This window comes from Hemiscyllium ocellatum, chromosome 21 (assembly GCF_020745735.1).
Source record: "Hemiscyllium ocellatum isolate sHemOce1 chromosome 21, sHemOce1.pat.X.cur, whole genome shotgun sequence".
In the NCBI taxonomy this organism is placed as follows: Eukaryota; Metazoa; Chordata; class Chondrichthyes; order Orectolobiformes; family Hemiscylliidae; genus Hemiscyllium; species Hemiscyllium ocellatum.
In genome coordinates, this window is record NC_083421.1 from 52039335 (window position 1) to 52065962 (window position 26628).

The 26628-nt window shown below is 38.9% G+C and overlaps 1 protein-coding gene across 1 annotated transcript; it reads right to left on the bottom strand.

Moving 5' to 3' along the window:
* Window positions 1-1782: 1782 nt before the first annotated feature.
* On the bottom strand, window positions 1783-26628 carry spaca9 (sperm acrosome associated 9). The gene is made up of 3 exons (XM_060841222.1): window positions 26485-26628; window positions 20445-20647; window positions 1783-2122 (listed from the first exon to the last, which is right to left on the bottom strand). Exons 1-3 carry the CDS (start codon window positions 26626-26628, stop codon window positions 1783-1785), a joined length of 687 nt encoding a protein of 228 aa, XP_060697205.1.

Here is a 26628-nt window from a genome sequence, read left to right on the forward strand (position 1 = left end):
CTAACATTTCCTATATATCAAGCTTAATATTGATTCATGTAGAATCCGTCTCTTAAAGGAAGTGGATAAAACTGCAATGACACACAAGACACTTCATGTCTGAAATGCGAATTAAACCATATTTTGCACCTCATTACTCTACAGAATTTTCATTTTCTTGCAATGACAACAAATGACAATACACTTAAAATGCTTGAACAAAAATTAAGTAAAGTTTTTAGTGACATTTATTTTGCTCCAGAAATAAACTTGTTTCAACGTATTATTGAATGAATTAAACTTAATGCAACCATAATTTCTCTCAACCACAAAGCAGAATGGCATCAAGGAGAGAAATGTTTAGCCACACTCCAGCACAGATGCACCTGATTAGCTCAATATTCTATTCATATTTACTACTTCTCAATCAGACTGAAAGACTTAAATGTAGTTTGAAGAAATGAAAATGTGTGTGGTTATTTTTTACCAGATTTGAATTGAGGAGAAATCAATAAAATGTTCAGCACACAAGCGAACATCTTCAGCAAATCTATAAACAACAGATTTCATCTCCAAATCTTCTTCCAATCTTTCCTGTGAGATGTACAGGAAATGAGGGATGCAGCTTAGCAGCTTTGTGCCTCACTCAAGTAGATATGCATGAACTCAGTGAAAGTTCATTGCATATTTAAACATCAGGGGCCACCACAGCAGAGCAGATCTCATCCAGTGGACACAGATATGATTTTTCAAAAAAGGGGTCACTGGAAACAAGCAGTAGCAGAGACATTGAATAATATTTCTTTATTAACCTAGTGTGACAGAGATCAATTATAATAATCTGGATTAGTGGTGAAGGAAGAGCACAGCAGCATCCAAGGAGCAGCGAAATCGATGTTTCGGGCAAAAGCCCTATGAAGGGCTTTTGCCCGAAATGTCGATTTCGCTGCTCTTTGGATGCTGCCCGAACTGCTGTGCTCTTCCAGCACCACTAATCCAGAATCTGGTTTCCAGCATCTGCAGTCATTGTTTTTACCCAATTATAATAATCTGTCATTGGTATTCTGATTGAGCAGGGTTCAAGGATTAAAAACATGATCTGCTTGGTTTGTATAGTTCCACATGAAAGAACAATGATTTTTAACCACTTAGGCAATAGAATGGAACAGGTTTCAGCAGTCATTCACTAGGAGCACTTACATTACAGAGTCAGAAATTTTGGGTTTAAGTTCAATTCCAGAGACTTCAGCTTAAATCTAGAGAGATGCTCTGGTGAACTACTATAAGCATACTTCCCTTCTGAAGGTGCTGCTTTTCAGATGAGCCTTCAAATCAACACTGTCTGCTATTTGAATTGAACATGAAAGATCCCTGGTGTCCTGGCTAATTCTTATCCCTCATCAACATTGCTTAAAAACAAAATGGTCATTATCACATATGCTGTGTGTAAATTGACAAATGAGTTTCCTACATTACAACAGTGATCACACTTCAGAAATGCTTCATTGGCTGTAAAAAGCCTTGGGAAGCCCTAAGAGTGTGCAAAACAGTGGCCAAAAAAAGGAGAAATGTGTTAATATAAAATAACCATAGTTTTGAAAATAAAAATTGGAAAATATGCTGTGCAGAAATCCAGAAATAATGCATTCAGTTTATTTCTATGCACTGCCTTTATCCAGGATGGAAGGGCTCCAACTATTTAATAAGTATCTAATAACCACTACCAAAGGCAACCGAAACAAGTCAGCTCCAATAATAGCTCTAGTAATGGTGCTGATTGGGCAGTTTGTGAATTGCGAGTGTTCAAAGACCATTGGTTTTACCAGGTGGTACCCATGGGCATTTGGATTTTAACGGTTTACTTTTCAGTTTGTTGGATGCTTTCCATTGCATGTACTTGTTTTCACAATCATCCCTCTGAATTGGAACAGTTTGTACGCTGCTGCATCTTTTCTCTGGTGGTTCCTCTTTCTTGTTGCACTGAGCATACCTGTTATTTCTCGCAGCTTCATACTGGGCTGATTCAATGACGCCAATACCTTCCCTTAACAAGTCTAAAGCAACTGGCAAGATGCTGATCACAGCACCATAGTGATGCTTTGATTCATCGCAGCTCAGGTGATTCACTTCATCATGAGGATATCTGTGTCAAAATAAGATAACATTAAAATTTACCACATTTACTGCAGCAGTGTTAACCGTGAGAATTTAATTATATATAATCTCAGATTAGAAGCTGTGACAATAAAAGCAAAATTCAGCAGATGCTGGATATCTGAAATAAAAGCAAAAAGTGCTGTAGAAACCGAGCAGGGCTGGCAGCATCTGTGGAGAGAGAAAATGAGTTAATGTCTGGTATGATTTTTCTTTAGAACTGAAGTATTCCGAAGAAACATCATATTGAACTCCAAAGGTTAACTCTGTGTGTGAAAATAGTGTGAAATTTACATGAGCATTACAAAGACTATGGGTAGGAAGTGGTATTCAAGACAATTTTTGAACTGGTTAGTTACACTTCTAATTTTTCACCAGTTAGTCATGTATGTAAATACTATTGGTATGCAGAGAATCAATACCTGTGTCACAAATAAAGGGTTAATCTCTACTGAAACCATTCTTGGAACCATATGCTATTTATGTAAACCCACATGTCCTTCTTGTCCACAATTTTTACATTTCTTCCATTGTTATGAAAATGACGGTCCCACAAAATTAATTGGTTTGAGAGTTCTTTTTTCTCTCATGTCAAACCTGATCTACAATCACACCAAAACCTCTCTTGGTAGAGGTATTGAACAAAGTGATTTTTAGGTGACAGTATAGAAGCTAAATTCACGTAGGAGGAAATTGTCAGTGACCAGACACTAGAGTAATTGGATATATAATAATAAGCCATGGAAAAGGCAACCCAAGCTCACTATTAATGTCACATTAAAGATGTTCTGCCAAGCATCATTCAATGGTAAGGCAATCATCTTTTCTGTGCATGGTGCATGGACTACTGGCATTTCATGCACATACAAATTAAAAGTCAAATAACCATTGTTTCTGTGAACTAATGTTACAGCTTGATGGCTGCACACCATTTTGAGAGATTCCTTGGCTGTTATTATTTATAATGTATACTGTTTCAATTTTTATGTGGGCGTTTTATTCTGTTTTTAGTTGGATCTCTTGTCTACTGTGCTTGTCAATACAGACAGCAACTGTCACTGTGTTCTGTGCTCTTAATGTGTGATGATGCTCACACAAGAGGATTAACAATTATGATGCCGTTCCAGGAAATTCATTGAAAAGCACTGTGTCACTAATAGGTGGGCAATAATTTTTTGGTAAGAAGGTGCTCCAAAGTCCAGTTGCATTCTTTGTGCTAGGGACTGCATTTGTTGGGAAGCACAACAGGGAGGACAGGGGTGATTGAAAATACATCACACTAACAGATCCATCAGATTTTCTAAGTCAGTACTGATATTTCAAAGGTTTTGAAACTAGATTTCTTTTTCTTGCTAATTCAGCTCTCAAAACCAAATATTTCACATGACATGCCATTAATTGACAAAATGCTTGCAGAATGCATAAGATTATGGAGTTAAATTGTACACAATTGCAGGTTATTATGGAACACTTCAATTGCAAAAAACATGAAGGTTATAAGATGCCTGCCTGCCACCTAGCATTGTATAGAATTGTTCATACCTTGAGTGAAGGAACAAGATAAAATCACGCATGCTTAATAGGGGCAAGATGATCTCATTGATATTGGCAAGCAGTACACACATCATATTTGAGAATTATTTCACAGATGTGAGTTATTCACTTACACTTTTCATTGATATTAAAGCTACCATCTGGTTTAATAATTGTAATTTAATAATTGCACCCATTTCAAGCACTAGTTTTAACACAAAAAAATTAATTACATGCAGGGAGTTCCAAAGAGTAAAGTCCTGATTTTAACTGTGGAAATTTGTGGGAATTGAGTAGATACGCTGTCCACCCTTCAACATTGGTAGTGTCAGGCCGTGGCAATTTGAAGCTCTGCGTTTGATCGACATGTTGCCAGTCAGATGCCCCCCTGAAACAGGCAGGAAGCAGCAGCTGGGCCAGGGCAGAAATTGAAATGAACAGGACGTCCAGCTGGCTAGCACCAGGGAGATTAGTTGTGGTCAACAAGTTGCATAGGGGAGTGGTTTTTGGGATGCTTTCAATTGAGGAAAGAGTATGGTGGAGGATATACAGGGCAAAGAAGCTGAAATATTTACTGAGGTGCACAAAGATATATTCTTATAGTCTCATTAAAAAATTAGCACAGAGGATTTTATGCTCTTAAAAATGGCATGGTTTGCATTGCTTCCCATCAGCAAGGAAGGTTACAGTACCATCGTCACTCAGACCATAATTGATTGCGCAGATTGTAAAGCAATGGGGCATCAGCAGAATGTGAAATGATGATACGTAATGATATAGTGATAAAGTTAATGTCAGGTGGCTATGTAGTGAGAACTCAAAGGAAGCAGAAGCTCTGCCAAAAATCTTAATTTTATGTGTTTATCCACCCTGCTAGAAGTAAGAAGATTTTTATGAAAGGCACCTGGAATTCAAGGAGCAGAACTTGGGAGACTAATTCCAGTTAGACAGCATACCCACAGTAACACAACAGAATAGTGGAAAAGACAGAGAAAAGATAAAGCATTTACTGTAGTTTAACCTCATTGCTATGAATGAAGAAAGACAATGCTCACCAGGACGTCGGGGGGACGTTGCAGGCTGAGAGGGAGGCTGAAAGACAAAGCTGTTCTGAGCTAAGAACCAAAACAATTGGCAATGGGACAATGACAGCCAAAGTTGAAGGATCAATTCCAAAGGTATGGAGGCTTATCTGGTATTCCTGGAGCTGATCCTTGTGATGATCCAGAATCAGGCATGTGAGATTTGGAAGAAAAAAAATGCATGATTTGTATTATTTCAGGTGCAAAATGGAACAGTTCAAGTCCCACCTGCTCTGAAAGTGTGTGGTAACATATTTGAACAGACTGATTAGAAAATATCTCGTATATTACTCTGTACATTGGGGATCATTGTGAGCAATTTTCCAAACAAGACATTGACAAAAGCAGTGCATTGTACGCAGAATTCATTCATTGCATAATTCAGTGTAAGGAGAAATTTAATAACAATGCATGTGAAATTTAATCAGAGAAAATGGGGCCTGGGGAAAGAATAAATTTGTCCATAAACAACCTCTAAAGGCTACCAGAAAAGATTGTGCATATGAATATCTGAAGGTAGAACTAATTCACAACCAGATCATGGTCAAAGTTTCAAATGAGGCCTTCAATTCATATACAAACCAGAGAGGATTGACCTGAAAGCAGAGAAGATGTTGCACAGATCATTAAGCATTCTGAAACTTAGAGAGAAAACAGTGTGTTCATTTATTTTGTGTTCCACGAGTACGATGCTGCTTGCACTCTATCTTTCTTGGAACTGCCTATAAAATAACTGCCTGCAGTGAGTGCCTAGTGAAGGAAGTCATATGATTATGGCAAGGCAGGAAGAACATTAGTACAAGATTGCATTTTCATCCAAACATCTCCTTTTCCATGAAAAAAAAATAAGTTTGAATCACTATCATCTACATTGGAGTTCCCAAGTTCCCCTTCTCCTATGCATCAACAATTTGTTATTTTAGTGAGTCTTTACGTATGTATTGTACATGTCTTTCAATCATACTGATCTCTTCATGGTATTTGTGCACATTGTCACTGGTTGTTCATTTGATTCTTTCCGTGGATGCTGTTCCTTCTTTGGGGAGTGTCACTCCTGTGTCACTTTCTGTTGCTGCAGTTAACTGTTTTTCTCTCATTTCGATTGTTGGGGTGCTGGAGAACTCTGGGACTGATAGTTGATATGTGGTCTGTACAGATGGTGAGTTTCCATCTTCTTAGCTGGCAGATTACAGTGAAATTACAGCTTTTGTTGTTCTACCTATATGCCTTTGGTTGCGCCTGTATATCTGTTCGTTCACATCCACTGTGTACGATCAAGGTGAGAATTGTTTGAAAGAGATCCCAATTGCCACTTGGGTAACTTGTTGAGAATGTTGAACATCTGTATCTTGACCGGCTTTCTAATGCTCAACGCTGGCATTAGAATGGTTTTGCCATAGTGATATTTTGTTTTTACCATTTCACACTGATTTTGTCACTCACATCTGTAACTATAACCTACATCAGTAGTCTTTGTACTGCACTACGTACTTTACTATCTTCCATGCCTTAACGGGTGTTTCTGCATTTGAGGATTGCCTTTGTGCTAACTTTGCTAGATTTCTTTACCTTGATGATTTTCACTGCTACCCCTGGTTTTCCTTTTGACTGGGGATACTGTGGGGCTGATTTGCAGTATTGAATTTCCCAATACTTTATGAAGTAGCTTAATTCTTTACTTGTGATCTGAAGGCCATTGTCACTCATCACAATGGTGGTATTACTTTAATGACCAAAGTGTGCTTTCAGGCATTCTCCAAGCACACTGCTAGTCATTGAAATTCCAGTATATGGAATAATTTCCAGTAGTCAGAATAGAAGTTTACAGTGACAAGATAATCATGTCCTGCTAAACTGAAAAGATCTACTCCAAGCTTCTTTCATATTCTGTCTGGGATATATTGTGTTATCAACTGCTCTGTAGTTCATTTGGCTTGGTACTCATTCCACACACTGCCCTGGCTGTTGTTGTCCTTAGTCTCATTGCCATGTCTCATACTTCTTGTGCTTTCCTCAAACTCATCTCAATTTCTTGGTGGCTTGCGTGCATCTGTTTTAGCATCTCTTCTCTCAACTACATCAGGGCATTGACTGTACTTTCTTCGGCCATCTTGGACTGTCTCTGTATGTCCAATACAGTAATGTGACCACAGGAGTGTCCTCAATATGTTCAGATCATCATTTCTTTGTTCCTTCTTTCAGCACTTGGACAGTTGCATCTTCTCAGGTAGTTTCATGATCTGAGCAAAACATTTATCTGTCAGATTCAATGGGTGGAAATATTATAGGGTCTGAGCGACATGGACTATGACAGAATTGTGCAGGAAGTCCGGTGAGGCCTATTATTGTTTATGCATTTGCCAAATGAAGAAATAGTTTCTTGCAAAGCAGCAGCGAGTTGCCAATTAAAGATAATTATAGATCATTAAATGCTTTGCTAATGCTACAACACACCTAATTAATACTGTTTCCTTTCCTACCAACACATTGAATAAGCTCAACGTGGAGAACTCTCAACATAGAAATCAGAGTGGATGTCTGGTATATTCAGCTTGATGTTAACTGGGGTTTGGGTTGCACTGTTGGTCGGGGTTCTCGGTACCATCAGTTATGCGAATGTCCACATACTGTCCAGGACCTTAGCCACAGTCAGTTATGCGCTTGGGCTGTTCATGGTCGGAGGGTCTATCCGACTACAGTCAGGAGAATAACAATGGTCAGTTCTGAAGGCCCAGCAGCAGCAGTCAGGGGAATCACATCAAGGAGCTATACAAACAGTGATCAGGGGACCTGTCTCATGCTGCCCATTAAAGGTGGTCAGAGGTCCGAAGTGAAAAAAGTCCTGGGGGTCTATATGTTGGTTGCCGAGCAGATGAAGTGGGGACACCTGTCAGGGCAGTAGGGGGAATCACTGCCAAAAGGAGAGGGGGAGTTATGGCTGGGCACAAACAGAGTTTGTGTAGAGGTAGGGTTAAAGACGGTGTCCTTAGGAACTACAAGGTAAATGATGAATTATAAGACCCTGGGTAATATTGAATATTAGCTGAACAATGGTGTACATGTACATAGATCCTTGATGGTAACAGAACAAGTAGAGTGGTTAAGAAGGCACATGAGATCATTGCCTTGATTAGCTGAGGTATCGTCTTCAACGGGAAAGAGGTTATGCTGAAACTATATAAAATACTGGTTAGGCCACAGTTGAGCAGTTCTGGTCACATTACAGAAAGGATCTAACTGCAGGATGCAAAGGAGATTTACCAGAATGCTGGACTATGATAAAGTTTAGAATTCACTATCTGAAAAAGTGTTTGTCAGAAATTCTCATAGCATTTAAGCAGTTTGTAGATATCACTTGAAGACCCATCATCTTCAGTGCAATGGGCCAAGAACTGGAAATTGAGATTAGTATAGTCAGATCTATGGTGACTGGTGCAACCATGATGGGGTGACTGGCTTCCTCTATGCTGTAAACATTTACGAGTATCGTGGTGCATTTCAAATTGACCGCAGTAGAAAGGAAACTTTTCAGCCATTGTGTATCTCACCCAGTGGTCCAGCTGCAGTCTGCACCTTTGTTTACTCTTCCTTTTTAATGGTCTTTAACAGCTTTCTACAACTCTGAGCATTTCCGTACTCCTCTAACGAGGTATGATTCAACCACTGAATACTTGGGGAAAGGAATCAGAAGACAGATGATCCACTGTTGCCAATATCAATAAATGCATTAGAGAAAGCAGATTTAAATGTCACAGAAAAGGTTGAAACCTACACTTCTTAAAGTCTCAAAACACTTACTGATTACAGAAAGAATACGATGACAAATGTAGGAAGCAAAAAGCTGTGATAAAGAACGTTTCCAAAAATACTGTCTGGAATACTAGCCTTTGGAATTGTCATGTTTAACCAATCATATTTAATTAGTTTGTTGGAGTTCTTTGAGGAAGTATAGCTGCAGATAAAGATGAACTAGTGGATGTACTGTACTTGGATTTCTAGAAGGTATTTAATAAGGTGCCACATAAAAGGCTATTGTGGAAAATAAAAGCTCACTGTGAATATAGATAATAAATTAGACAGAAGGTATTTTCAGGTCGGTAAGATCTAATGAGAGGTGTGCCACAAAGGTCAGTGCTGGGAGCTCAAAGTTTTTAAATGCTATATAAATCACATGGATAAAGGGAGCAAGGGTACGGGTTTCTAACTTTGTTGATGACACAAAGATAGATAGGAAAGTAAATTGTGAAGAGGACATAAGGAGACTACAAAGTTGGATTCTGCAAATTGACAAAGATTTAGCAAATGACATACATTCTGGGAAAATGTGAATTGTCTATAAACAAATAAGCTTATTATCTAAATGGTGAGAGATTATGTAGCTCTGAGGTGCAGAGGTTTTGGAGTGTTCTAGTGCATGAAATGCAACATGTTAGGATGCAGATACAACAAGCATTGAGGAAAACTAATAGAATGTTATCCTTTATCGTGAGAGGAATTGAATACAGAAGTAGTGATATTATTGTTTCAATTATACATATCATTAGTAAGACCATATCTGGACTATTGTTTATTGTAATAGTCTATTAATTTAAGAATGTAAATGTTTTGGAAGTCAGCTCAGAGAAGATTTATTAGACCTGGAATGGGCGAGTTGTCTTATTTGCAGCTGTAACAGCTGCTCCTTTTTTGAGGTATTTTGGTGTGGGAGGTGATTTCCTTGAATTCTAGGAGCAGCAATTACTGTTTTGTGCTGTTGCAATTGTTTTGGAATTTTGGAGGAAATAAAGTCACAACAACTGAAAGATAGACAAAGGCAGCAAGCACATGATCTGTAAGGGAGAGAGAGAAAGAAACCAACACTGCTAACTGACACAGCAGTGAATCTCTGCTGTTACTGCCTTTGCTGTTTGAACTCATGTATCTCTGAACATCAGAGTGTGTCTAGGAAAAATTCATAAACAGCAAAATTCGCAACTAATCTTGGAGGAACCTGTTTGGGAGAAGTCACAGCACAGAAACAGATAAATGAATAGATTTAAGTACAGCCTTGCTGTAACTCTACATTAGTGAGTATAATGGGTTCTTTCTTGATTATATGTTTTTATTAGGATCTGTCTCTTGATTAAATTTTAAACATATAAGCCATAATTATATATAAGCCTGGAGCAGTGTTTTGTAGAGTAATAAGATGGTGTTATATTCTGGGTCTGTAGATTGGAATGAGCAAAACGGCCTTCAGTAGAGTGACATGCTCTTCTTGTCAGATCTGGGAGTTTTAGGAGAATTTATTGGTTACGGAGGATTATATCTGCAATAAATGTCGTTGATTGCGAATCCTGTCAGTTGGAGCAACAGATAGAGGCAATGAAAAAGTTTCAAGAGCAAGGTGATAGATGGCAGTTATAGGATGGGAGAAAAACCACAGTTACAGTCAGGTAAATGAGTTGATTCTAAGAAAGGTCGGAAAGATAGGCTGGTGGTATAGGAGTCTTCTGTGGCAATCCCCATTTCAAACAAGTATGCTGCTTTGGAAAATGTAGGAGATGATGGACTTTCAGGTGAATGTGGCACAGACAGCCAAGTTTCTGGTATCAAGACAGGCTCTAATGTAATGAGGGAAACGTTGAGTTCCAAGAGATCGATTATGTTAGGGGACTCTCTAGTCAGAGGCACAGATAGACATTTCTGCAGCCAGCAGCTAAAAATCAGAATGGTTTGTTGCCTCCCTGGTGCCAGAATCAAGGATGTCTGACAGAGGGTGCAGAATATTCTCAAAGAGGAGAGGGACCAGCAGGAGGTCATTGTACACATTGGTATCAACGACATAGGAAGGGAAAACGATGAGATTCTGAAGGGAGAATATAGAAAGTTAGGCAGGAATTTAAAAGAAGGTCCTTTAGGGTAGTAATATCTGGATTACTCCTGGTGCTGTGAGCAAATGAGGGTAGGAATAGGAATATAGAGCAGTTGAATGCATGGCTGAGGAGCTGGTGTATGGGAGATAGATTCACATTTTTGGATTACTGGAATCTCTTCTGGGGTAGAAGTGACCTGTACAAGAAGGATGGATTGGACCTGAATTGGAAGAGGACTAATATACTGGCAGGGAAATAGGGAGATTTGCTAGAGCTGCTCGTGAGGATTTAAACTAGTATGGTGGTGGTGGGGGAGTTGGGACCCAGGGAGATACTGAGGAAAGATCAATCTGAGACTGGTGCAGTTCAGAAATGAAGCAAGTCAAACAGGGCAGGCAGGAACAAAGCAGAGAACGAGGTAGGACTGATTAATTAAACTGCATTTATTTCAATGCAACAAGTCTAACAGGGAAGGCAGATGAAATTGAGGGTTTAGTTAAGAAAAAGGAAGCATATGTCAGGTATAGACAGGAGAGATTAAGAGAATCATTAGAAGTCTATAAAGGCAGTAGGAGTATACTTCAAAGGGAAATCAGGAGGGCAAAAAAGGGACATGAGATAGCTTTGGCAAATAGGGTTAAAGAGAATCCAAAGAGATTTTTACAAATAGATTAAGGACAAAAGCATAACTAGGGAGCGAATAGGACCCCTCAAAGATCAACATGGCAGCCTAAGTGTGGAGCCACAGGAGAGAGGGGAGATACTAAATGAGTATTTTGCATCAGTGTTTACTGTGGAAAAGGACATGGAAGATATAGAATGTAAGGAAATAGACATTGAATCTTGAAAAATGTCCATATTACAGAGGGAGAAGTGCTGGATGTCTTGAAATGCATAAAGGAGAATAAATCCAGGGCAGCATGGTGGCACAGTGGTTAGCACTGCTGCCTCACAGCGCCAGAGACCCGGGTTAAGTTCCTGCCTCAGGCGACTGTGTGGAGTTTGCACATTCTCCCCATGCCTACATGGGTTTCCTCCGGGTGCTCCGGTTTCCTCCCACAGTCCAAAAATGTGATGGTTAAGTGAATTGGCCATGCTAAATTGCCCGTAGTGTTAGGTGAAGGGGTAAAGGTTGGGGAATGGGTCTGGGTGGGTTGCGCTTTGGCTGGTCCATGTGGATTTGTTGGGCTGAAGGGCCTGTTTCCACACTGTAAGTAATCTAATCCAATCTAATCTAAAATCCCCAGTACCCCATCAGGCGTACCCAAGAACTCTGTGGGAAGCTAGGGAAATGATTGCTGGGCCACTTGTTGAGATATTTGTAAGAAGGGGCAAAAAGTGGACATTGAACTGTTGGAAAATGAGGCTACAGTATTAGTATTGGAGAACAAAGAAATGGAGGAGGAACTGATTTGCATCAGTATTCACAATGGAAAATACAAGAAGCATAACAGAACTTCAAAACCTGCTGAGAAGACTGGAGGTTGGCTAACGTGGTACCATGATTTAAGAAAGGGGTGGGGGAGTCTAAAACTGAAGGGATTGGTTTAGGGTGAGAGGGGATAGACATAAAAGGGACCTAAGGGGCAAGTTTTTCACAGAGAGGGTGGTGCATGGGTGGAATTAGTTGCCAGAAGAAGTGGAGGAGGCTGGTACAATTGCAAATTTAAAAGGCATTTGGATGGATATTTCAATAGGAATGGTTTAGAGGGATATGGGCCAAGTGCTGGTAAATGGGACTAGATTGGGTTGGGATATCTGGTTGGTATGGACGAGTTGGACCAAAGGATCTGTTTCCATGCTGTACATTTCCTTGACTCTATAACTCTAAAATGTCGGACAGGCAAGGCTTGCAACTGCTTAAGCTTAGAAGAGTGAGAGTTGACTTGTTTCAAACATACAATCCTGAAAGGTCTTGACAAGTTGCCTGTAGAGATATCCAGAATAAGGAACTCACCATTTAAAATTAAGGGGTTATGCATATAAAACAGAGATTAGAGGATCTTTTCCTCATGGAGTGTTGCGAATCTTTAGAATCCCTCTCCTTAGAAGGCAGTAGAAGCAGAGCCTTTGAATATTTTTAGTACAGAGGTAGATAGATTTTAATGCAGAGGTGATAAGCAAAGGTTTAAACAGTTAGTGCCGTGGCCAGGGATTTCAAACTGATTACAAGAAATAATGAGTAATTGCATTTTGTGTACGGTGAACAACTAAGATAAGAAAGAACCACTATTACCATCATTGTTTCTATCAAAGCCATGGGAGTACTTGGGAATGGATTTATTTTAATTTAAAGGCAATATCTTCATTATTGTCATACTTTACTATTGGAGATTGATTTTCTTTTGAGTAGTCCCTCATGGTTCAGGATGACTTCTTGTACACTAGAAACAAGTTCTTAGATTACCACAGGGTTCTGTGCACACCCTATAGTCTTTATCACAGGTGCACACAGTGGTTGGAAGAATGGGAGGATTGGATGCCCAGGCTGCCACACATATTTTTTAGTCAATGACTGACTTCAAGTTGCTCTCAGTGATGAGATGCAAAAGTGCATAGATTCTTCGTGAACGCGGTCCGTCTGCTTTCGGCATTTTTGAACCAGGGTTTCCGAGATGTTATTGGGATGCTGTTCTTAAGGTGGCTTTGAGAATCTTCTTTAGGTGTTTCTTCTGTCTTCCAGGACCGGTCGTACCATGTTTATGCTCAGAACCATAGAATCATAAAGATGTACTGCACGGCAACACACCCTTTGGTCCAACTTACCCATGCCGTACACAGATCCTAACCATATTAAGTTCCATTTGCCTGCACTTGGCCTATATCCCTGTAAACCCTTCCTATTCATATATCCATCCAGGTGCTTTTTAAATGTTGTAATTGTACCAGCCTCCACCACTTCCTCTGTCAGTTCATTCCTTACACATACCAAATTCTGCAGTAAAAAGTTACCCCTTAGGTCCCTTTTAAATCTTTTCCTTCTCACTCTAAACCTATGCCCTCTAGTTCTCACCCACTTCAGGGAAAAGAACTTGTCTATTAACCTTATCCATGCCTCTCATGATTTTATAAACCTCGACATGGTCACCCCTCAGCCTCTGATGCACTAGGGAAAACAGCCGGGAGCCTATTCAGCCTTCCCCACAGCTCAAACCCTCCATCCCTAACAACCTCCTTGTAAATCTTTTTCATTTGTTTTGGGAGTCTCATGCCTGGTAATGTGACCTGCTCAGTGGTGCTGATCTACATGGTTGATTTTTCAATACTGGACGTTTTGGCCTAAATTTAACACTAACATTGGTGTGCCTATCCTGCCAATGGATTTACAAATCGTTGTAGATAGCACTTGTGGTATTTGCCCATTGCTTTTGATGCCAGCTATACATGGTCCAAATCTCCAAGCCATTTGGAGGACCAGTATCATTACTGCTCCATAAACCTGAGCGTGGTACCAGGTTTGAAAACATGGTCTTCAGTTTCTTATTCAGTGACCAAAGACTGCACAGACTCGCTGAAGGCAGTGCTGAATTTTCTCTTTGATATCACTCTTGTTGATGGTAGGCACCTACGAAATGGAGCAGTCTATATTGTCCAAGGCCACCTCATGGACTTTGATAACCAGGGGCAAGGAGGTACAATGTGGTGGGGCAAAGTGGTAGGGGATCTTCATTTTATGAATATTTAATGTAAGACACATCCCCTTGCACACCTCAATAAAAGTGTTGATGATGGCTTGGAACTCAGCCTCCAAATGAACACAACGGCTCCTGTTGAAATGGAGCTAATCTACAGAACAATCTCTGCCAGCACCAAGATCATCTCATTTTCTGTCACTAAACCACAGTATGCAGAAAATACTTGCATCTGTGTTTGACATGGATAGAGGTAAACTGCTAACACAGAAGCTGTAGTGGAATCACTCGAGAAAATCTTAACATCAGGCATTCTGGTCACTGTAATCTCAGGCAATAGTCTGCAGTTCGCAAATAAGCAGTTCAAGACATTTGCACAGAATATTATTTTATTCATATTACAAGTTCACCCCTATTATCCTAAAGTAAATGGAGAAGTTAAGTGACAAATTTGTACAATGAAAACATTATTTAAAAAGAACAAAAATGAAAATCGTGCACTAAGAAGCTACAAGGTCATCACAACTAAGAACAAACTATCACCATCAGATTTATTGATGGGGAAGAGATTAAGAGCACAGCTTCCATCTTTGTCTCAGAAATAACATTACTGAGCATGAAAAGGTATTAGCAAAAGGACAACCAGGCTTGATTTTATTTTAAGAAAAAGAGCAGTATACTAAAGTTCCCAAAGCATAAGAAATCAACATATAGAAGAATAATTATAGAAAAATACAGTAATGAAGATCACAAACGGTTGAAACAGATCAAGGCCTAATCAGAAGTGGGAACACATTGTTCCACATCTCTGTTGGTTTCTTATTCAATGGTATCAATCAGAAGAACAGGAGGAACAAGGAAGCTCTAGAACCACACAGCAGTGAACCATTCAGACTGAGAAAACAGGTTATATTCATTGGAGTTTAGAAGAATGAGAGGTAACCTTAGCGAGTTTTGAGAAGATTTATAGCTCATGTTGATGTTCTGGATGTAGGTTTGCTCAATGAGCTGGAAGGTTTGTTTTCAGACATTTAGTCACCATACTAGATAGCATCATCAGTGAGCCTCCAGCTGAAGCACTGGTGGCATGGCCCACTTTCTATTTGTGTTTAGATTTCCTTGGGTTGGTGATGTCATGTCTTATGCTGACGTCATTCCCTGTTCTTTCTCTTAGGGGGTGGTTTTGCAAAATGCAAGATACTTAGGGGACTTGATGGGGTAGATGTGGAAAGGTTGTTTCCCATTGTGGGAGAAATAGTACCAGAGAGCACAATCTCAGTATAAGAAAGATATGGAGATATTTCTACTTTCAGAATGTCACGAATCTGTAGGATCCTCTACCACAGAGAGCTATAAAGGCTGAATTTTTAAGTATATTAAAATTCTGTCTGTCTCAGCCTTTATTAGAAAAGGAAGCAAGATATAGGGAAAGTGCAAGAAAGTGGAGTTGAGGGTTATCAGATCAGCCATTTAACTGCAGAGCAGACATAATGGAACAAAAGGCCTACTTTTGCTCCTACATCTTAAGAGGGTAGCAATATTTGAAAGCATTCCAGAAAATAAGTGGAAAAAACTAGGCTGGATTCAAAAATAAAATTGAAAATATGCAGGAAATATTCAGTAGATCAGATCAATTCTGTGGTGAAAGAAACAAACTAAACATTCATCCAGAGAAGTGGGGAGCATTATATTCCATTCTGTCTTGTGTCATGTAGGTGGTGAACAGACATTTGAGGAGGGAGAAGGGAAGTCACTCATCACAGAATTCTCAGTTGCTGATCTGTCCTTGTAGCCACTGTATTTATATCACCAGCCCAATTGTTTTTCTGGTCAATGCTAACCCCTAATGTTGATGTTAGGGCAGTCAGCAATGATAATGCCACTAAATGTCAGGGAGAGATGCTTGTATCTTGTTGAAGATGATCATTGTCACTTAGAAGCCCAACGCAGCATGTTATCCAGGTCTGGCGCATGCAGATGCTCAGATTCCATTCCTCCCTGCTTCAGAGATGTGCAATAATACTTCTAAACGGGTTGATAAGGAATTCTTGCATTTATATCTTGGAATTGAGATGTTTGACTTCCAACAGCCATCTCCCTTTATACTAGGTATGACTACAATCAGTGGAGAATGCTTACCTCCAATTTCCATCCATGTCTATTTGTGTTACGGCTACTTGATGTAAACCAAAATGCTGGCTTGATGTCATGAGTAAACATTGACCTTGCCTGTTAAACTGAGGTGCCTATTAACGTAATTGAGGTGAAATGCTGAAGATCCTATGACATTATTTAAAAGAGAGTTTGGAGTTCTCATAATATAATGTCTAACATTCTCCCTTTAGCAAACATCATAAAAGATAAATGTGTCATGTATCTCATTGCTATTTGAGGGATCAGCTGAGAGCATAATCATTGCTTATTTGCCTACATTAATAGTCATAGGCCTTCGATGTAGCTCATATGTAAAATGCTTTGAAATGTTTGGAAAGGCATAATTGGGTGCTAATTTAAATACAAATCTTTCTTTCTCAATAACCAATAATGTCAAGCTATGTTGTGTATTTTCCCTGAGCTTTTCACAGTTATGCTGTATGGTGCTGTAAAGATTTTTATTTATATTGCCAGGCAGATGGTAAGATTTTCAACACTGGCTGAAGTAACGTGTATTTGCAAACTTTTATTCACCAAAGACTATATTTACTCATTTCAAAAGTGGTCTATAGCACATCAATCATTTTTGCTGGCCTTTTATTATGGGTTAAGCATCCTCTAGAGTTATATAAAAATTATGGCCCATTAACTGTGATAACTTTGTTGTTCCATTAAATACTGCAGTTATTTTTAAATTCCTAAATAATAGTGTATTGTCTAATAAAAAATATCAACTGGCACATTGAAATATCAATAATGCAGGCTATTTTAAATAAAAATCTAATAAAGCTCGAAGATAAGAAAAAAGTTAATATTTTAAATACATGAAGCAAATAAATATCACTACGTTTTCAAACAGCTGCAAAACCTTAATTCTTCAGCATCTGCACTGAAGCAGCACGACATCCAGTGTATCTACATTCTTTCATGAAAATGAATTGACAAGAAAAGACAGAGTGAGGAACACAAAGTCTAGGTGTGCCCAAAATGACTAATATAAAATATGTGACTACAAAGATGATACTGGTGCCCTGGAAAGTTATTTTGCTTTACAAATTATTGGCATCTTATATATTCAATATCATGTACTAAAGCAGTGAAGAAAATTAGACAGCAGATAATCAGAAAAAATTGTTCAATGTTGACTTGGAGCAAATATATACAAGTACAAAATGTGCATTCTGGAAAAATTAAGACAGATATTAAATGGTCAAGAAATTTGCCGTAAAGCATGATACCATGAATTTTCAGAGCGAACAAAGTATTATCTGCAGAATAAAAGAATTGCTGCAGAGAAGTCATCTGGTATAAGATGGCAAATTGATAACACTGAAGATCCAATACATTTGCCTGTCAATGGAGCTAACACCTTCATCTTTGAATCATTTCCACAATAAACTGTAAATGACGACTCTTTCCAATGCTTCCTCTCATCAGTTTGAAGTGATATATTTATAGACCTGCGTGAATGGTAACATCACTTGTAAGATTTTTGAAGGCAGGATGCCAGTTTCACATCTCATGATCTATGGTATAATAAATCATCACAGTGCAGTCCCTGTCACACTTCAGGTGCCACATTGGCTATATGCAAACTATTGTGCTACTCTTTCATCCGATTGGCTTATATTTCAATTTTGTAAAGTCAGCTATGCATTGTGAGTGAAATGTAGTATGAAAGTAGAATCTGAATCCTTGAAGTTGCTCAAAAAAATTTCTAACTTTCTTTAAACTATAAAAAAAAATCAGAACTTGATAGGGATTGGCCTGACATTTTCTTCCTTGCAGCCCAATAACTAGACCATAAAATAATGTTGTTAAATAATAAAAAACATTTTAAAATAACATTTTTCATAATGTTGAATTTTCATGTATCTATAAAATTGTCTTAAGCCTTTAAAAATATCTTATTGACATTTTTTCCATTGGACTGAGCTTTTCTCAAAAGCTTTGGCTTCCACTCAGTGTTCGTGCCAGAACTATAATTCTGTTAGCTGAAAGGAAGTATCAACTTGTTCCTGCATACAAGTTGGATCTCATTCAGCAAGTAGAATTTTCCAATGTGCACCAGTGCAATTCTCTTTGTGCAATAGTTAGAAAAGTTAAGCATCAAAATTTAGCAGGACTTATGGTCTTGCATTGCTAAGCAATGATGTGGAGGTGCTGGTGTTGGACTGGGATGGACAAAGTTTAAAAGACACACACCAAGTTTAGTCCAATAGGTTTATTTGAAGTACAAGCTTTTGGAGCGCTGCTCCTTCATTAGGTAGCTAGTGTGGCAGGATCATAGCACACAGAATGTATAGTAAAAGTTATTTTACCATACATTCTGTGTGCTATGATCCTGTCCCATTAGCTACCTAATAAAGGGAGCAGGACTCAAAAAGCTTGTACTCCCAAATAAACCTGCTGGACTATAACTTGGTGTTGAAAATGTGTTGCTGGTTAAAGCGCAGCAGGTCAGGCAGCATCCAAGAACAGGAAATTCGATGTTTCGGGCACAAGCCCTTCATCAGGAAAGTAGGAAAGCTTGTGCCCGAAATGTCGAATTTCCTGTTCCTTGGATGCTGCCTGACCTGCTGCGCTTTAACCAGCAACACATTTTCAGCTCTGATCTCCAGCATCTGCAGACCTCACTTTTTACTATAACTTGGTGTTGTGTTATTTTTAAACTTTGCTAAGCAAACCAAGTAGAAATACATTGATCAAAAGTGGTGATAAACACAGGCATCAGGCTTTCAGCAGCCATTGTACTGAGAAGGGCAGAGGCAGGCACTGTACTGAAGGCAAATATAGACAGATATGAGAGCAATTAATTCTATAGAATGAAGGAAAAGGAAACTGAAATGGACAGTGAAATCACCAACAATAATGAATCACTCAAAGCAGAGGCTGACAGATTAGAAGGCAAATATTTCAGGATAGAAAAGGAGGAGATGGCTTGGTAGACAGCAAGGATTTCAAAGCAGAAGTTAGGTGTGTGGAACAAGATGAGACGTGCTAAAGAGGAGACTGGGTTCTGTGAGCACATTCGTGTGAACTGGAAGTTACATATATTAATACATAAGGTTTTGTTCTCTGTAGACAGAATAAACATAAACATGCACTGCACTTGTTTCAACCCAACCAAACAAGTGACAACTATCTGCTGGTTAATTTCTCCCTAACTATTATAGCCAACCTACCTCATTTAAAATTTAAACAAAGTCTGGTAGCTAACTGTAAATTATCAATAAGTGCTTTCTCTGTAGCAACATCTCTACTAACTTGTTCTCTTCAATCAGCTCTCTTACACAGTATAAATGTCGGTTTTCCCTTTGAATTGATAATCTTGTGATTTACCCTGATGAACTTAAGATGAAAGGCATTGACAAATGTGTCTTTTCTCAGCAATACTCAACCAATGTTATTTAGTCTATCCTTTTGAAGCTTAAAGTGTATCAAAGATTTGATTATTAAATTTCTACACAAGCCTAAATCATAACTGTCAGCTGTATCGTAAAGGCGACATTCCTGCCTCTGAATCAGAAAATTGAGAGTTCAAGCCCTGCTCAAGGCTCGTCGTTTTTTCTGGTGAAACTTTGAACCAAGGCTCTACCTGCCCTCACAAGATAATGTTTAAAACCCCACAACAGTCTACTTTCAAAGAAGGATAGAGGAGTTTCATCCTGTATGCCCTGGCTAATATTAATCCTTTAGTCAATATCACTAAAACAGATTAGCTGATCATTAGACATTATTTCTGCAAGCTTTCTATGTAAAAATGGTCTGCCACATTTTCTACATTATAAACATATATTTTCTACACTTCAAACATGAAAACATTTTATAAATGAAGTTCTTTCTTTATTGATCGGAGGTTAAGTGAATTTCATCAGATGAATTTTGGGACATATTTGTGAATTTCATTTTGATGTAAAACATTTAACTGCTTGAGCTACTGGATCACACCACGTCAAGCTTTATTTAGCAAAATTGTGCAGCATTGTGAATTTGATTGACTACATTGATACAAACCTATACACAACATTTTATAGTGATTTTATAAAGCTTACTTAGCTCGGATGTGGGACATGTCATTGTTGCAGCTGAGAAGGAGTTTGCACTTTTCCAGTCGATCATCAGGTGAGCAAGCTTTGGGATTGATATCCTCAAGTTGACTACAAAAGTCACTCAGATCTTTGCAAAGATCCAAGAACATGATCAGGATTCGCTTGTCTGTTGAATTGTTGCAGTAATGGTCCAGGTAATTTTGAACCTGCATGAGAAAAGTTAAAATATACACCATAATTTATCCAGTGGTATCAGCTGATGATGGCAAAAGAAGGTAGATTTGTCATTTTTAATGACTTGTCTCCAGATAATTTCTAGAATTTAGACAGTTATAATTAAAAAACTGAGATGTACACTTTTTGTAATGAAACTTCCTGTTTTAAAGCTTTTTTTCTATTTCTCCCATGATCTGTCTATGCCTCATATGAAGCTTTGTTATTTAATGATCTTTAGTCCCCATCAATATTGTTGTGAAACCTATTGATTACAGTCATACAAGAGTAGCAGGAAGCATCTAGTGCCATAGAGCTGAGACTGAGATTTACTCAAAATTAAGTAATAGTAAAGGTAACAGGTACTTAACAATTATCATTTCCCAAATGACCATGATTGTTCAGCTTATGCCAATTTACAACCTAAACTGAAATTGGAAATATTTGCTGAATTTTGATCATGCGAAGTGTCAGGTATCACTTCCAAAGACATCTATTTTCTAGGTGTAATCATCACTATCAACTGAAATAATGCATTTTACTGCTTACTAGAATAATGGTCAAAAGAGACCTTCCTGCATACTCATATGAAGCAAACAGAATAAATCCAACAGAGGCAGCATTACTGTCATTACACCACAAGATTCCTCAATGATATTTTTCCTAATCAGAATAAAGCCAAACAGACTACACCCATAATGCTGCAATGTGCATCTTCTGACTTCCCATGGCAGCCATCTCATCGCCCCTCATAAAACGAAACTGCCATTAATCTATTTGCGATGGATCACAGATATTGTTTTGGTCTATGATTCACTTCATAAATAGCCCTGGTTATTTGTAGAAAGAGGGCAATTTTATCTAATCATTCCAAATTTGATGGGAAGGCAATGTGTGTTGTCTAAAACACGCAAAAACAGAAGAAACTCAGCAAGTCTGGCAGCATCTTTGGCGAGAAAACAGGATTAATGTTTCAAGTCAGTGTTCCGTTCTGGTTGCCTCATTATAGGAAGAGTGTGGAAGCTTTAGAGGGGGTGCAGAGGAGATTTACCAGATGCTGCTTTGACTGGAGAGTATGCCTAATGAAGAAAGGTTGAGTGAACAAGCACCTTTGCTCATGGGAGCAAAGGGGAATGAGAGGTGACTTGATAGAGGCGCACAAGGTGGTGAGAGGCATAGATAGGTGGATTGCCAGAGATTTTTTTCCCCAGGGTAGAAATGGCTATCACAAAGGGGCATAATTTTAAGGTATTTGGAAGAAGGCTTAGGGGAGACGTGGTGGGCGGCACGGTGGCACAGTGTTTAGCACTGCTGCCTCACAGCGCCTGAGACTCGGGTTCAATTCCCGACTCAGGCGACTGACTGTGTGGAGTTTGCACGTTCTCCCCGTGTCTGCGTGGGTTTCCTCCGGGTGCTCCGGTTTCCTCCCACAGTCCAAAGGTGTGCGGGTCAGGTGAATTGGCCATGCTAAATTGCCCGTAGTGTTAGGTAAGGGGTAAATGTAGGGGTATGGGTGGGTTGCGCTTCGGCGGGTTGGTGTGGACTTGTTGGGCAGAAGGGCCTGTTTCCACACTGTAAGTAATCTAATCTATAGATGTCAGAGGTGTGTTCTTTACCCAGAGAGTGGTGGGTGTGTGGAATGTACTGCCAGCGGTGGTAATAGGGACATTTAAGCGACTCTTGGATAGGCGCATAAATGATAGTAAAATGAAGGGTATGGAAGTTAGTTTGATCTTAAGAGTAGGATAAATGAATGGCACACAGAGGGCTGAAGGCCTGTACTGTGCTGTATTATTCTATGTTTGACCCTTCTTCTGAACTGGAGATTGAAATAACAACAACTCTGGCTGTTGTAGAATGACTGCAATTAATCCTCCTTCCTAGGTACTTTAGTCAACCTGTTCAGATATGTTGCAACACACCTGTGGAGCAGGTGGGAACTCAAGCCTCGTAATTCAGAGGGACTAACACTACCACTGCACCACAACATTGTCACATTTTGTTTTGATGTCATGTGACCTGATTATAGAGGTTTTAAATCAATCTGTTCAGAGATGTTGTCACACACCTCCGAATCAGGTAGGACTTGAACTCAGGCCTCCCAGACCAGAGATGGAGACAGTACCACTGTGCCACAACAGTTTTGAGTCGATCTTTCTACTCTTTTCTGAAAGTAAACCGTAACAGGTAAACAGCCCCTGGTTGGACATTGTAGCAAAAACAAAAATCAAACATTTTGCTGAAAATTACAAACTAGAATAGAATATTATCAAAATAATATCATCCATGGTGATGATGCATTCCAGCCCTTTGTACCACTGGTCCCTAAAGACCACTATTGTGCTGGTAAACACATCATTCTCCCTCTTAATGGACACTTGAGTGTGGATGTAACCACAGAAGATGGTCAGACTGTACAGCTCCCTCACTTTGGTCAGGCTCAAGAGCAGGCCCACATGGAGGCCCTCTCAACTGCCTGTCCCCTTCTGCATGAGATGTCCATTGATTAGGAATGTGAAGACTTTCTTTCTAGCTCTTTTTCTGGGTTTAATCAACTTGCTTGGAAGTGTTATCATGTATCGCTGATGCGGGTGAGATTTGAACCTGCAAATCCTAGCCCAGAGACAGCATTACTACCTCAATGATATTTTCCCTAATCAATCAGAGATATTATGCACTTCTGGAGTAGATTGGGCTCAAACCCGAGATTCCTGGTTCAGAGTTAGGGATACCATTATTGCACTACAAGAGCCCTATTTTTTTAAAAAAAAATCCAGAAGTGATCTGGACTCACAACTGAACCTTTTTCTTCCATCAACAAATCATCATAGTATTTAATTTTCCATTTATTAACCACCACCAGGAAATCACCTGCATTCAGCTAACTAGAAATGGTGGAGATCTGCCATTAAGATGTAACCTGAATAAGCATTTTTCTTAGACAAATTGCAGGTTGTTGCAAGATGACAATTAGGTACAAGTCGCATTAACTAAAAAAAACTATCAGCAGCCAAAGATAATAGATCTGTTTCCATCAGGACCTTGAGCTAGACTGCTTCATCGAAACCTAAAAACCATGCAACATCATTAGATTCAGGAGAGCTTAATGCAGCTTTGACATTAACTCTTGCAGAACCATCACTTTGTAAAACCATTTGTCATCATAACTTCTAATGCTATTATTAAAACAAATGGTTCAAAGGCTTTCTTCACTACAGGTGCAGTAACTAACAAACAACTGTGGTAAAATAAACATTGGGAAAATCTGGGGCTAGGGGGGTTTGTGTATTTCATCATTGTATTGTATTAGAATTGGAATATTCAGATTGAGAAATTAACTTATGATGCCATTTGCAACATGTTAAGCGATGCGAAACCAAAACAACTAAAATTTGCCAAAAGAGTCCCCAACAAGAAAATTTTCAACAATATTTCTCTTCACCATTTTACTTCAGCATGAATTAAAAACAAATCAAACATGATTTAGCTGGTGAATAATACTAAAAATAAAAAGGTAAATTTCACTTTAAATAGTCAATACAACAAAGATAGATTTAAAATTCAGAAGCATTCCCCTTCACAATTATAGCATTACACAGCTACCCTGTTCCATATTATGCTATTCTTCATTTATGTGTAATATGCTAAGCATTGTAAATAACAGCTTTAGCCTTGGAGTTTCCATATATGACAATCATCAACAAGGCACACTTTTTTGAATCCTCTTTTCCCCCAAGTCATGATCACTCTTAAAGTTGTAGCTTTCTTAAGTTTCTTTTCAAATCGATTATATCCATCAATCAATTATACCCCTGTTCAATTTTTGGCCACATCTGGGAAAATACCCAGCTCTTGAGTGTCTTGCAGTTAATTACACAGGCTTTCCAAGACCATTTTAGCCAGCTTGGGCATTCTTGTTTTGTTTTTTTTTGCTGCCAAACCGAAAAACTAGGGTAGACGAGCAGGAGGCTGGAAGAACACAGCAAACCAGGCAGCATCAGGCGGTGGAGAAGTCATTGATTCAGGTGTAACCCTTCTTCAGGCTCAACAAACAAAAAGAAAACCTAACCTGTCAATGAGAATTATTTACTTCTTTGTTGCATAAAATGTATCAGTGTTCGATTTTCTGTCTCTGTCTGCTTGTATTTTGTGTTCATATAATTATCACCTAAAGATCCTGTGATAGGAGCTGCCCTTTGTGTTCACCAAGCACATGGTTTCATTCTTAACTCTTCCTGATGGTACTGCTTCCATATCAAGGACTATGAGTTTTTTTTTCCTTATTTTCCAAGAAGGTTACTACTAATTCCTTAAATATTCTAAAAAGCAATTACATATTCTATGGACCTTTAAATAAATTATACATTTTCCTTACTGTACTGTTTCAGGGTCAAAGGTTGACATACGTACAAAGTAACAAAATAACAGTGATACTTTAATACAGATGTTGGAATTTTTTTGTACATTCAAACTGCGCTGATTATGGATATTAACCACTGCAAAATCAAATTGTATGCAGTTTTCAATAATAGAGTCAGAGGTGTAGAGCATGGAAACAGACCCTTTGGTCCAACCGACCAGATATCCCAACCCAATCTAGTCCCACTTGCCAGCACCCGGCCTATATCCCTCCTAACCCTTCCTATTCATGTACTCATCCAGATACCTTTTACATGTTGCAATTGTACCAGCCTCCACCACTTCCTCTGGCAGTCCATTCCATACATGTACCACCCTCTGCATGAAAAAGTTGCCCCGTAGGTCTCTTTTATATCTTTCCCCTCTCGCCCTATATCTATGTCCTCAATTTCTGCCCACTCCACACCTTCCCCCCACCCCAGGGAAAGTACTTTGTTTATTTATCATAGCCACGCCCCTCAAATTTTATAAACCTCTCTAAAGTCACCCCTCAGTCTCCGACACTCCAGGGAAAACAGCCCCAGCCTGTTCAGTCTCTCCCTATAGCTCAAGTCCTCCAAAACTAGCAACATCTTTGGAAATCTTTTCTGAACCCTTTCAAGTCTCACAACATCTTTCCGATAGGAAGGAGACCAGAATTGCACGCAATATTCCAACACTGGCTAACTAATGTCCTGTACAGCTGCAATACAACCTCCCAACTCCTGTACTCAACATTCTGACCAATAAAGGAAAGCATACCAAACGCCTTCTTCACTATCCTATCTACCTGTGACCCTACTTCCAAGGAGCTATGAACCTGCACTCCAAGGCCTCTTTGTTCAGCAACACTCCCTAGGACCTTACCATTAAGTGTATAAGTCCTGCTAAGATTTGCTTTCACAAAATGCAGCACCTCGCATTTATCTGAATTAATTTTTATCATTTTGTACTCAAACATCTCATTAAGTAAACGAGAGATAACCTGCATTATCTAGAATGATGAAAATCTGGTTCATATTCCTTCATCCAGCTTTTCCAATTCTTCCAGTCATTCCTGAAATCATCCTTGTCATTCTCTGCACCCCTTAATGTTTCAAGGAGTGTTCCAAAAATAACGTGCAGTATTCCAAATGTAGACCTACCAATGAGGTACACAGGGTTAAAAAGAAACAACTTGACAGTTGTGAAGTTAATTTATCCAATGGCTGATTGGCATGATATCTGATATATCACATTGGGGATTATATATTTTTAAAAAAAATTGGAAATAGTACAAATTTAAAATGTAGAATAAATGCAAATCTAGATTGATTTCAATTTAGTTTCAATTGAAACAAACTTTTAAAAAAAAAAGCCCTGGTAGTATAACTGTAGTTTAAGCAAACTCCTTTTTTCATCAGTAGCTATGGTAAAATAAACACATTGTTACCTGTGAAAGAGTAGACACAGGCTTGGTCTTGTCATGGGCGTTCTCACGCGTGTGATCCAGAGCTGCAACAAACGTGAATTGTTGTTGTTTGAAGAGTAAATAGCGTTGTTCTAGATCTCGCAGAGTAGCCTTCAGCTCATTCAT

Excerpts from the sequence above, each read along its gene's own strand:
- spaca9 (XM_060841222.1), bottom strand. The coding sequence starts at position 26,628 with ATGAATGAGCTGAAGGCTACTCTGCGAGATCTAGAACAACGCTATTTA. Across the intron at positions 20,648-26,484 it reads CTGTGTCTACTCTTTCACAG|GTTCAAAATTACCTGGACCA; the intron begins GTAACAATGTGT and ends TTTCTCATGCAG. Across the intron at positions 2,123-20,444 it reads ATGTCCCACATCCGAGCTAA|ATATCCTCATGATGAAGTGA; the intron begins GTAAGCTTTATA and ends ATTTTGACACAG.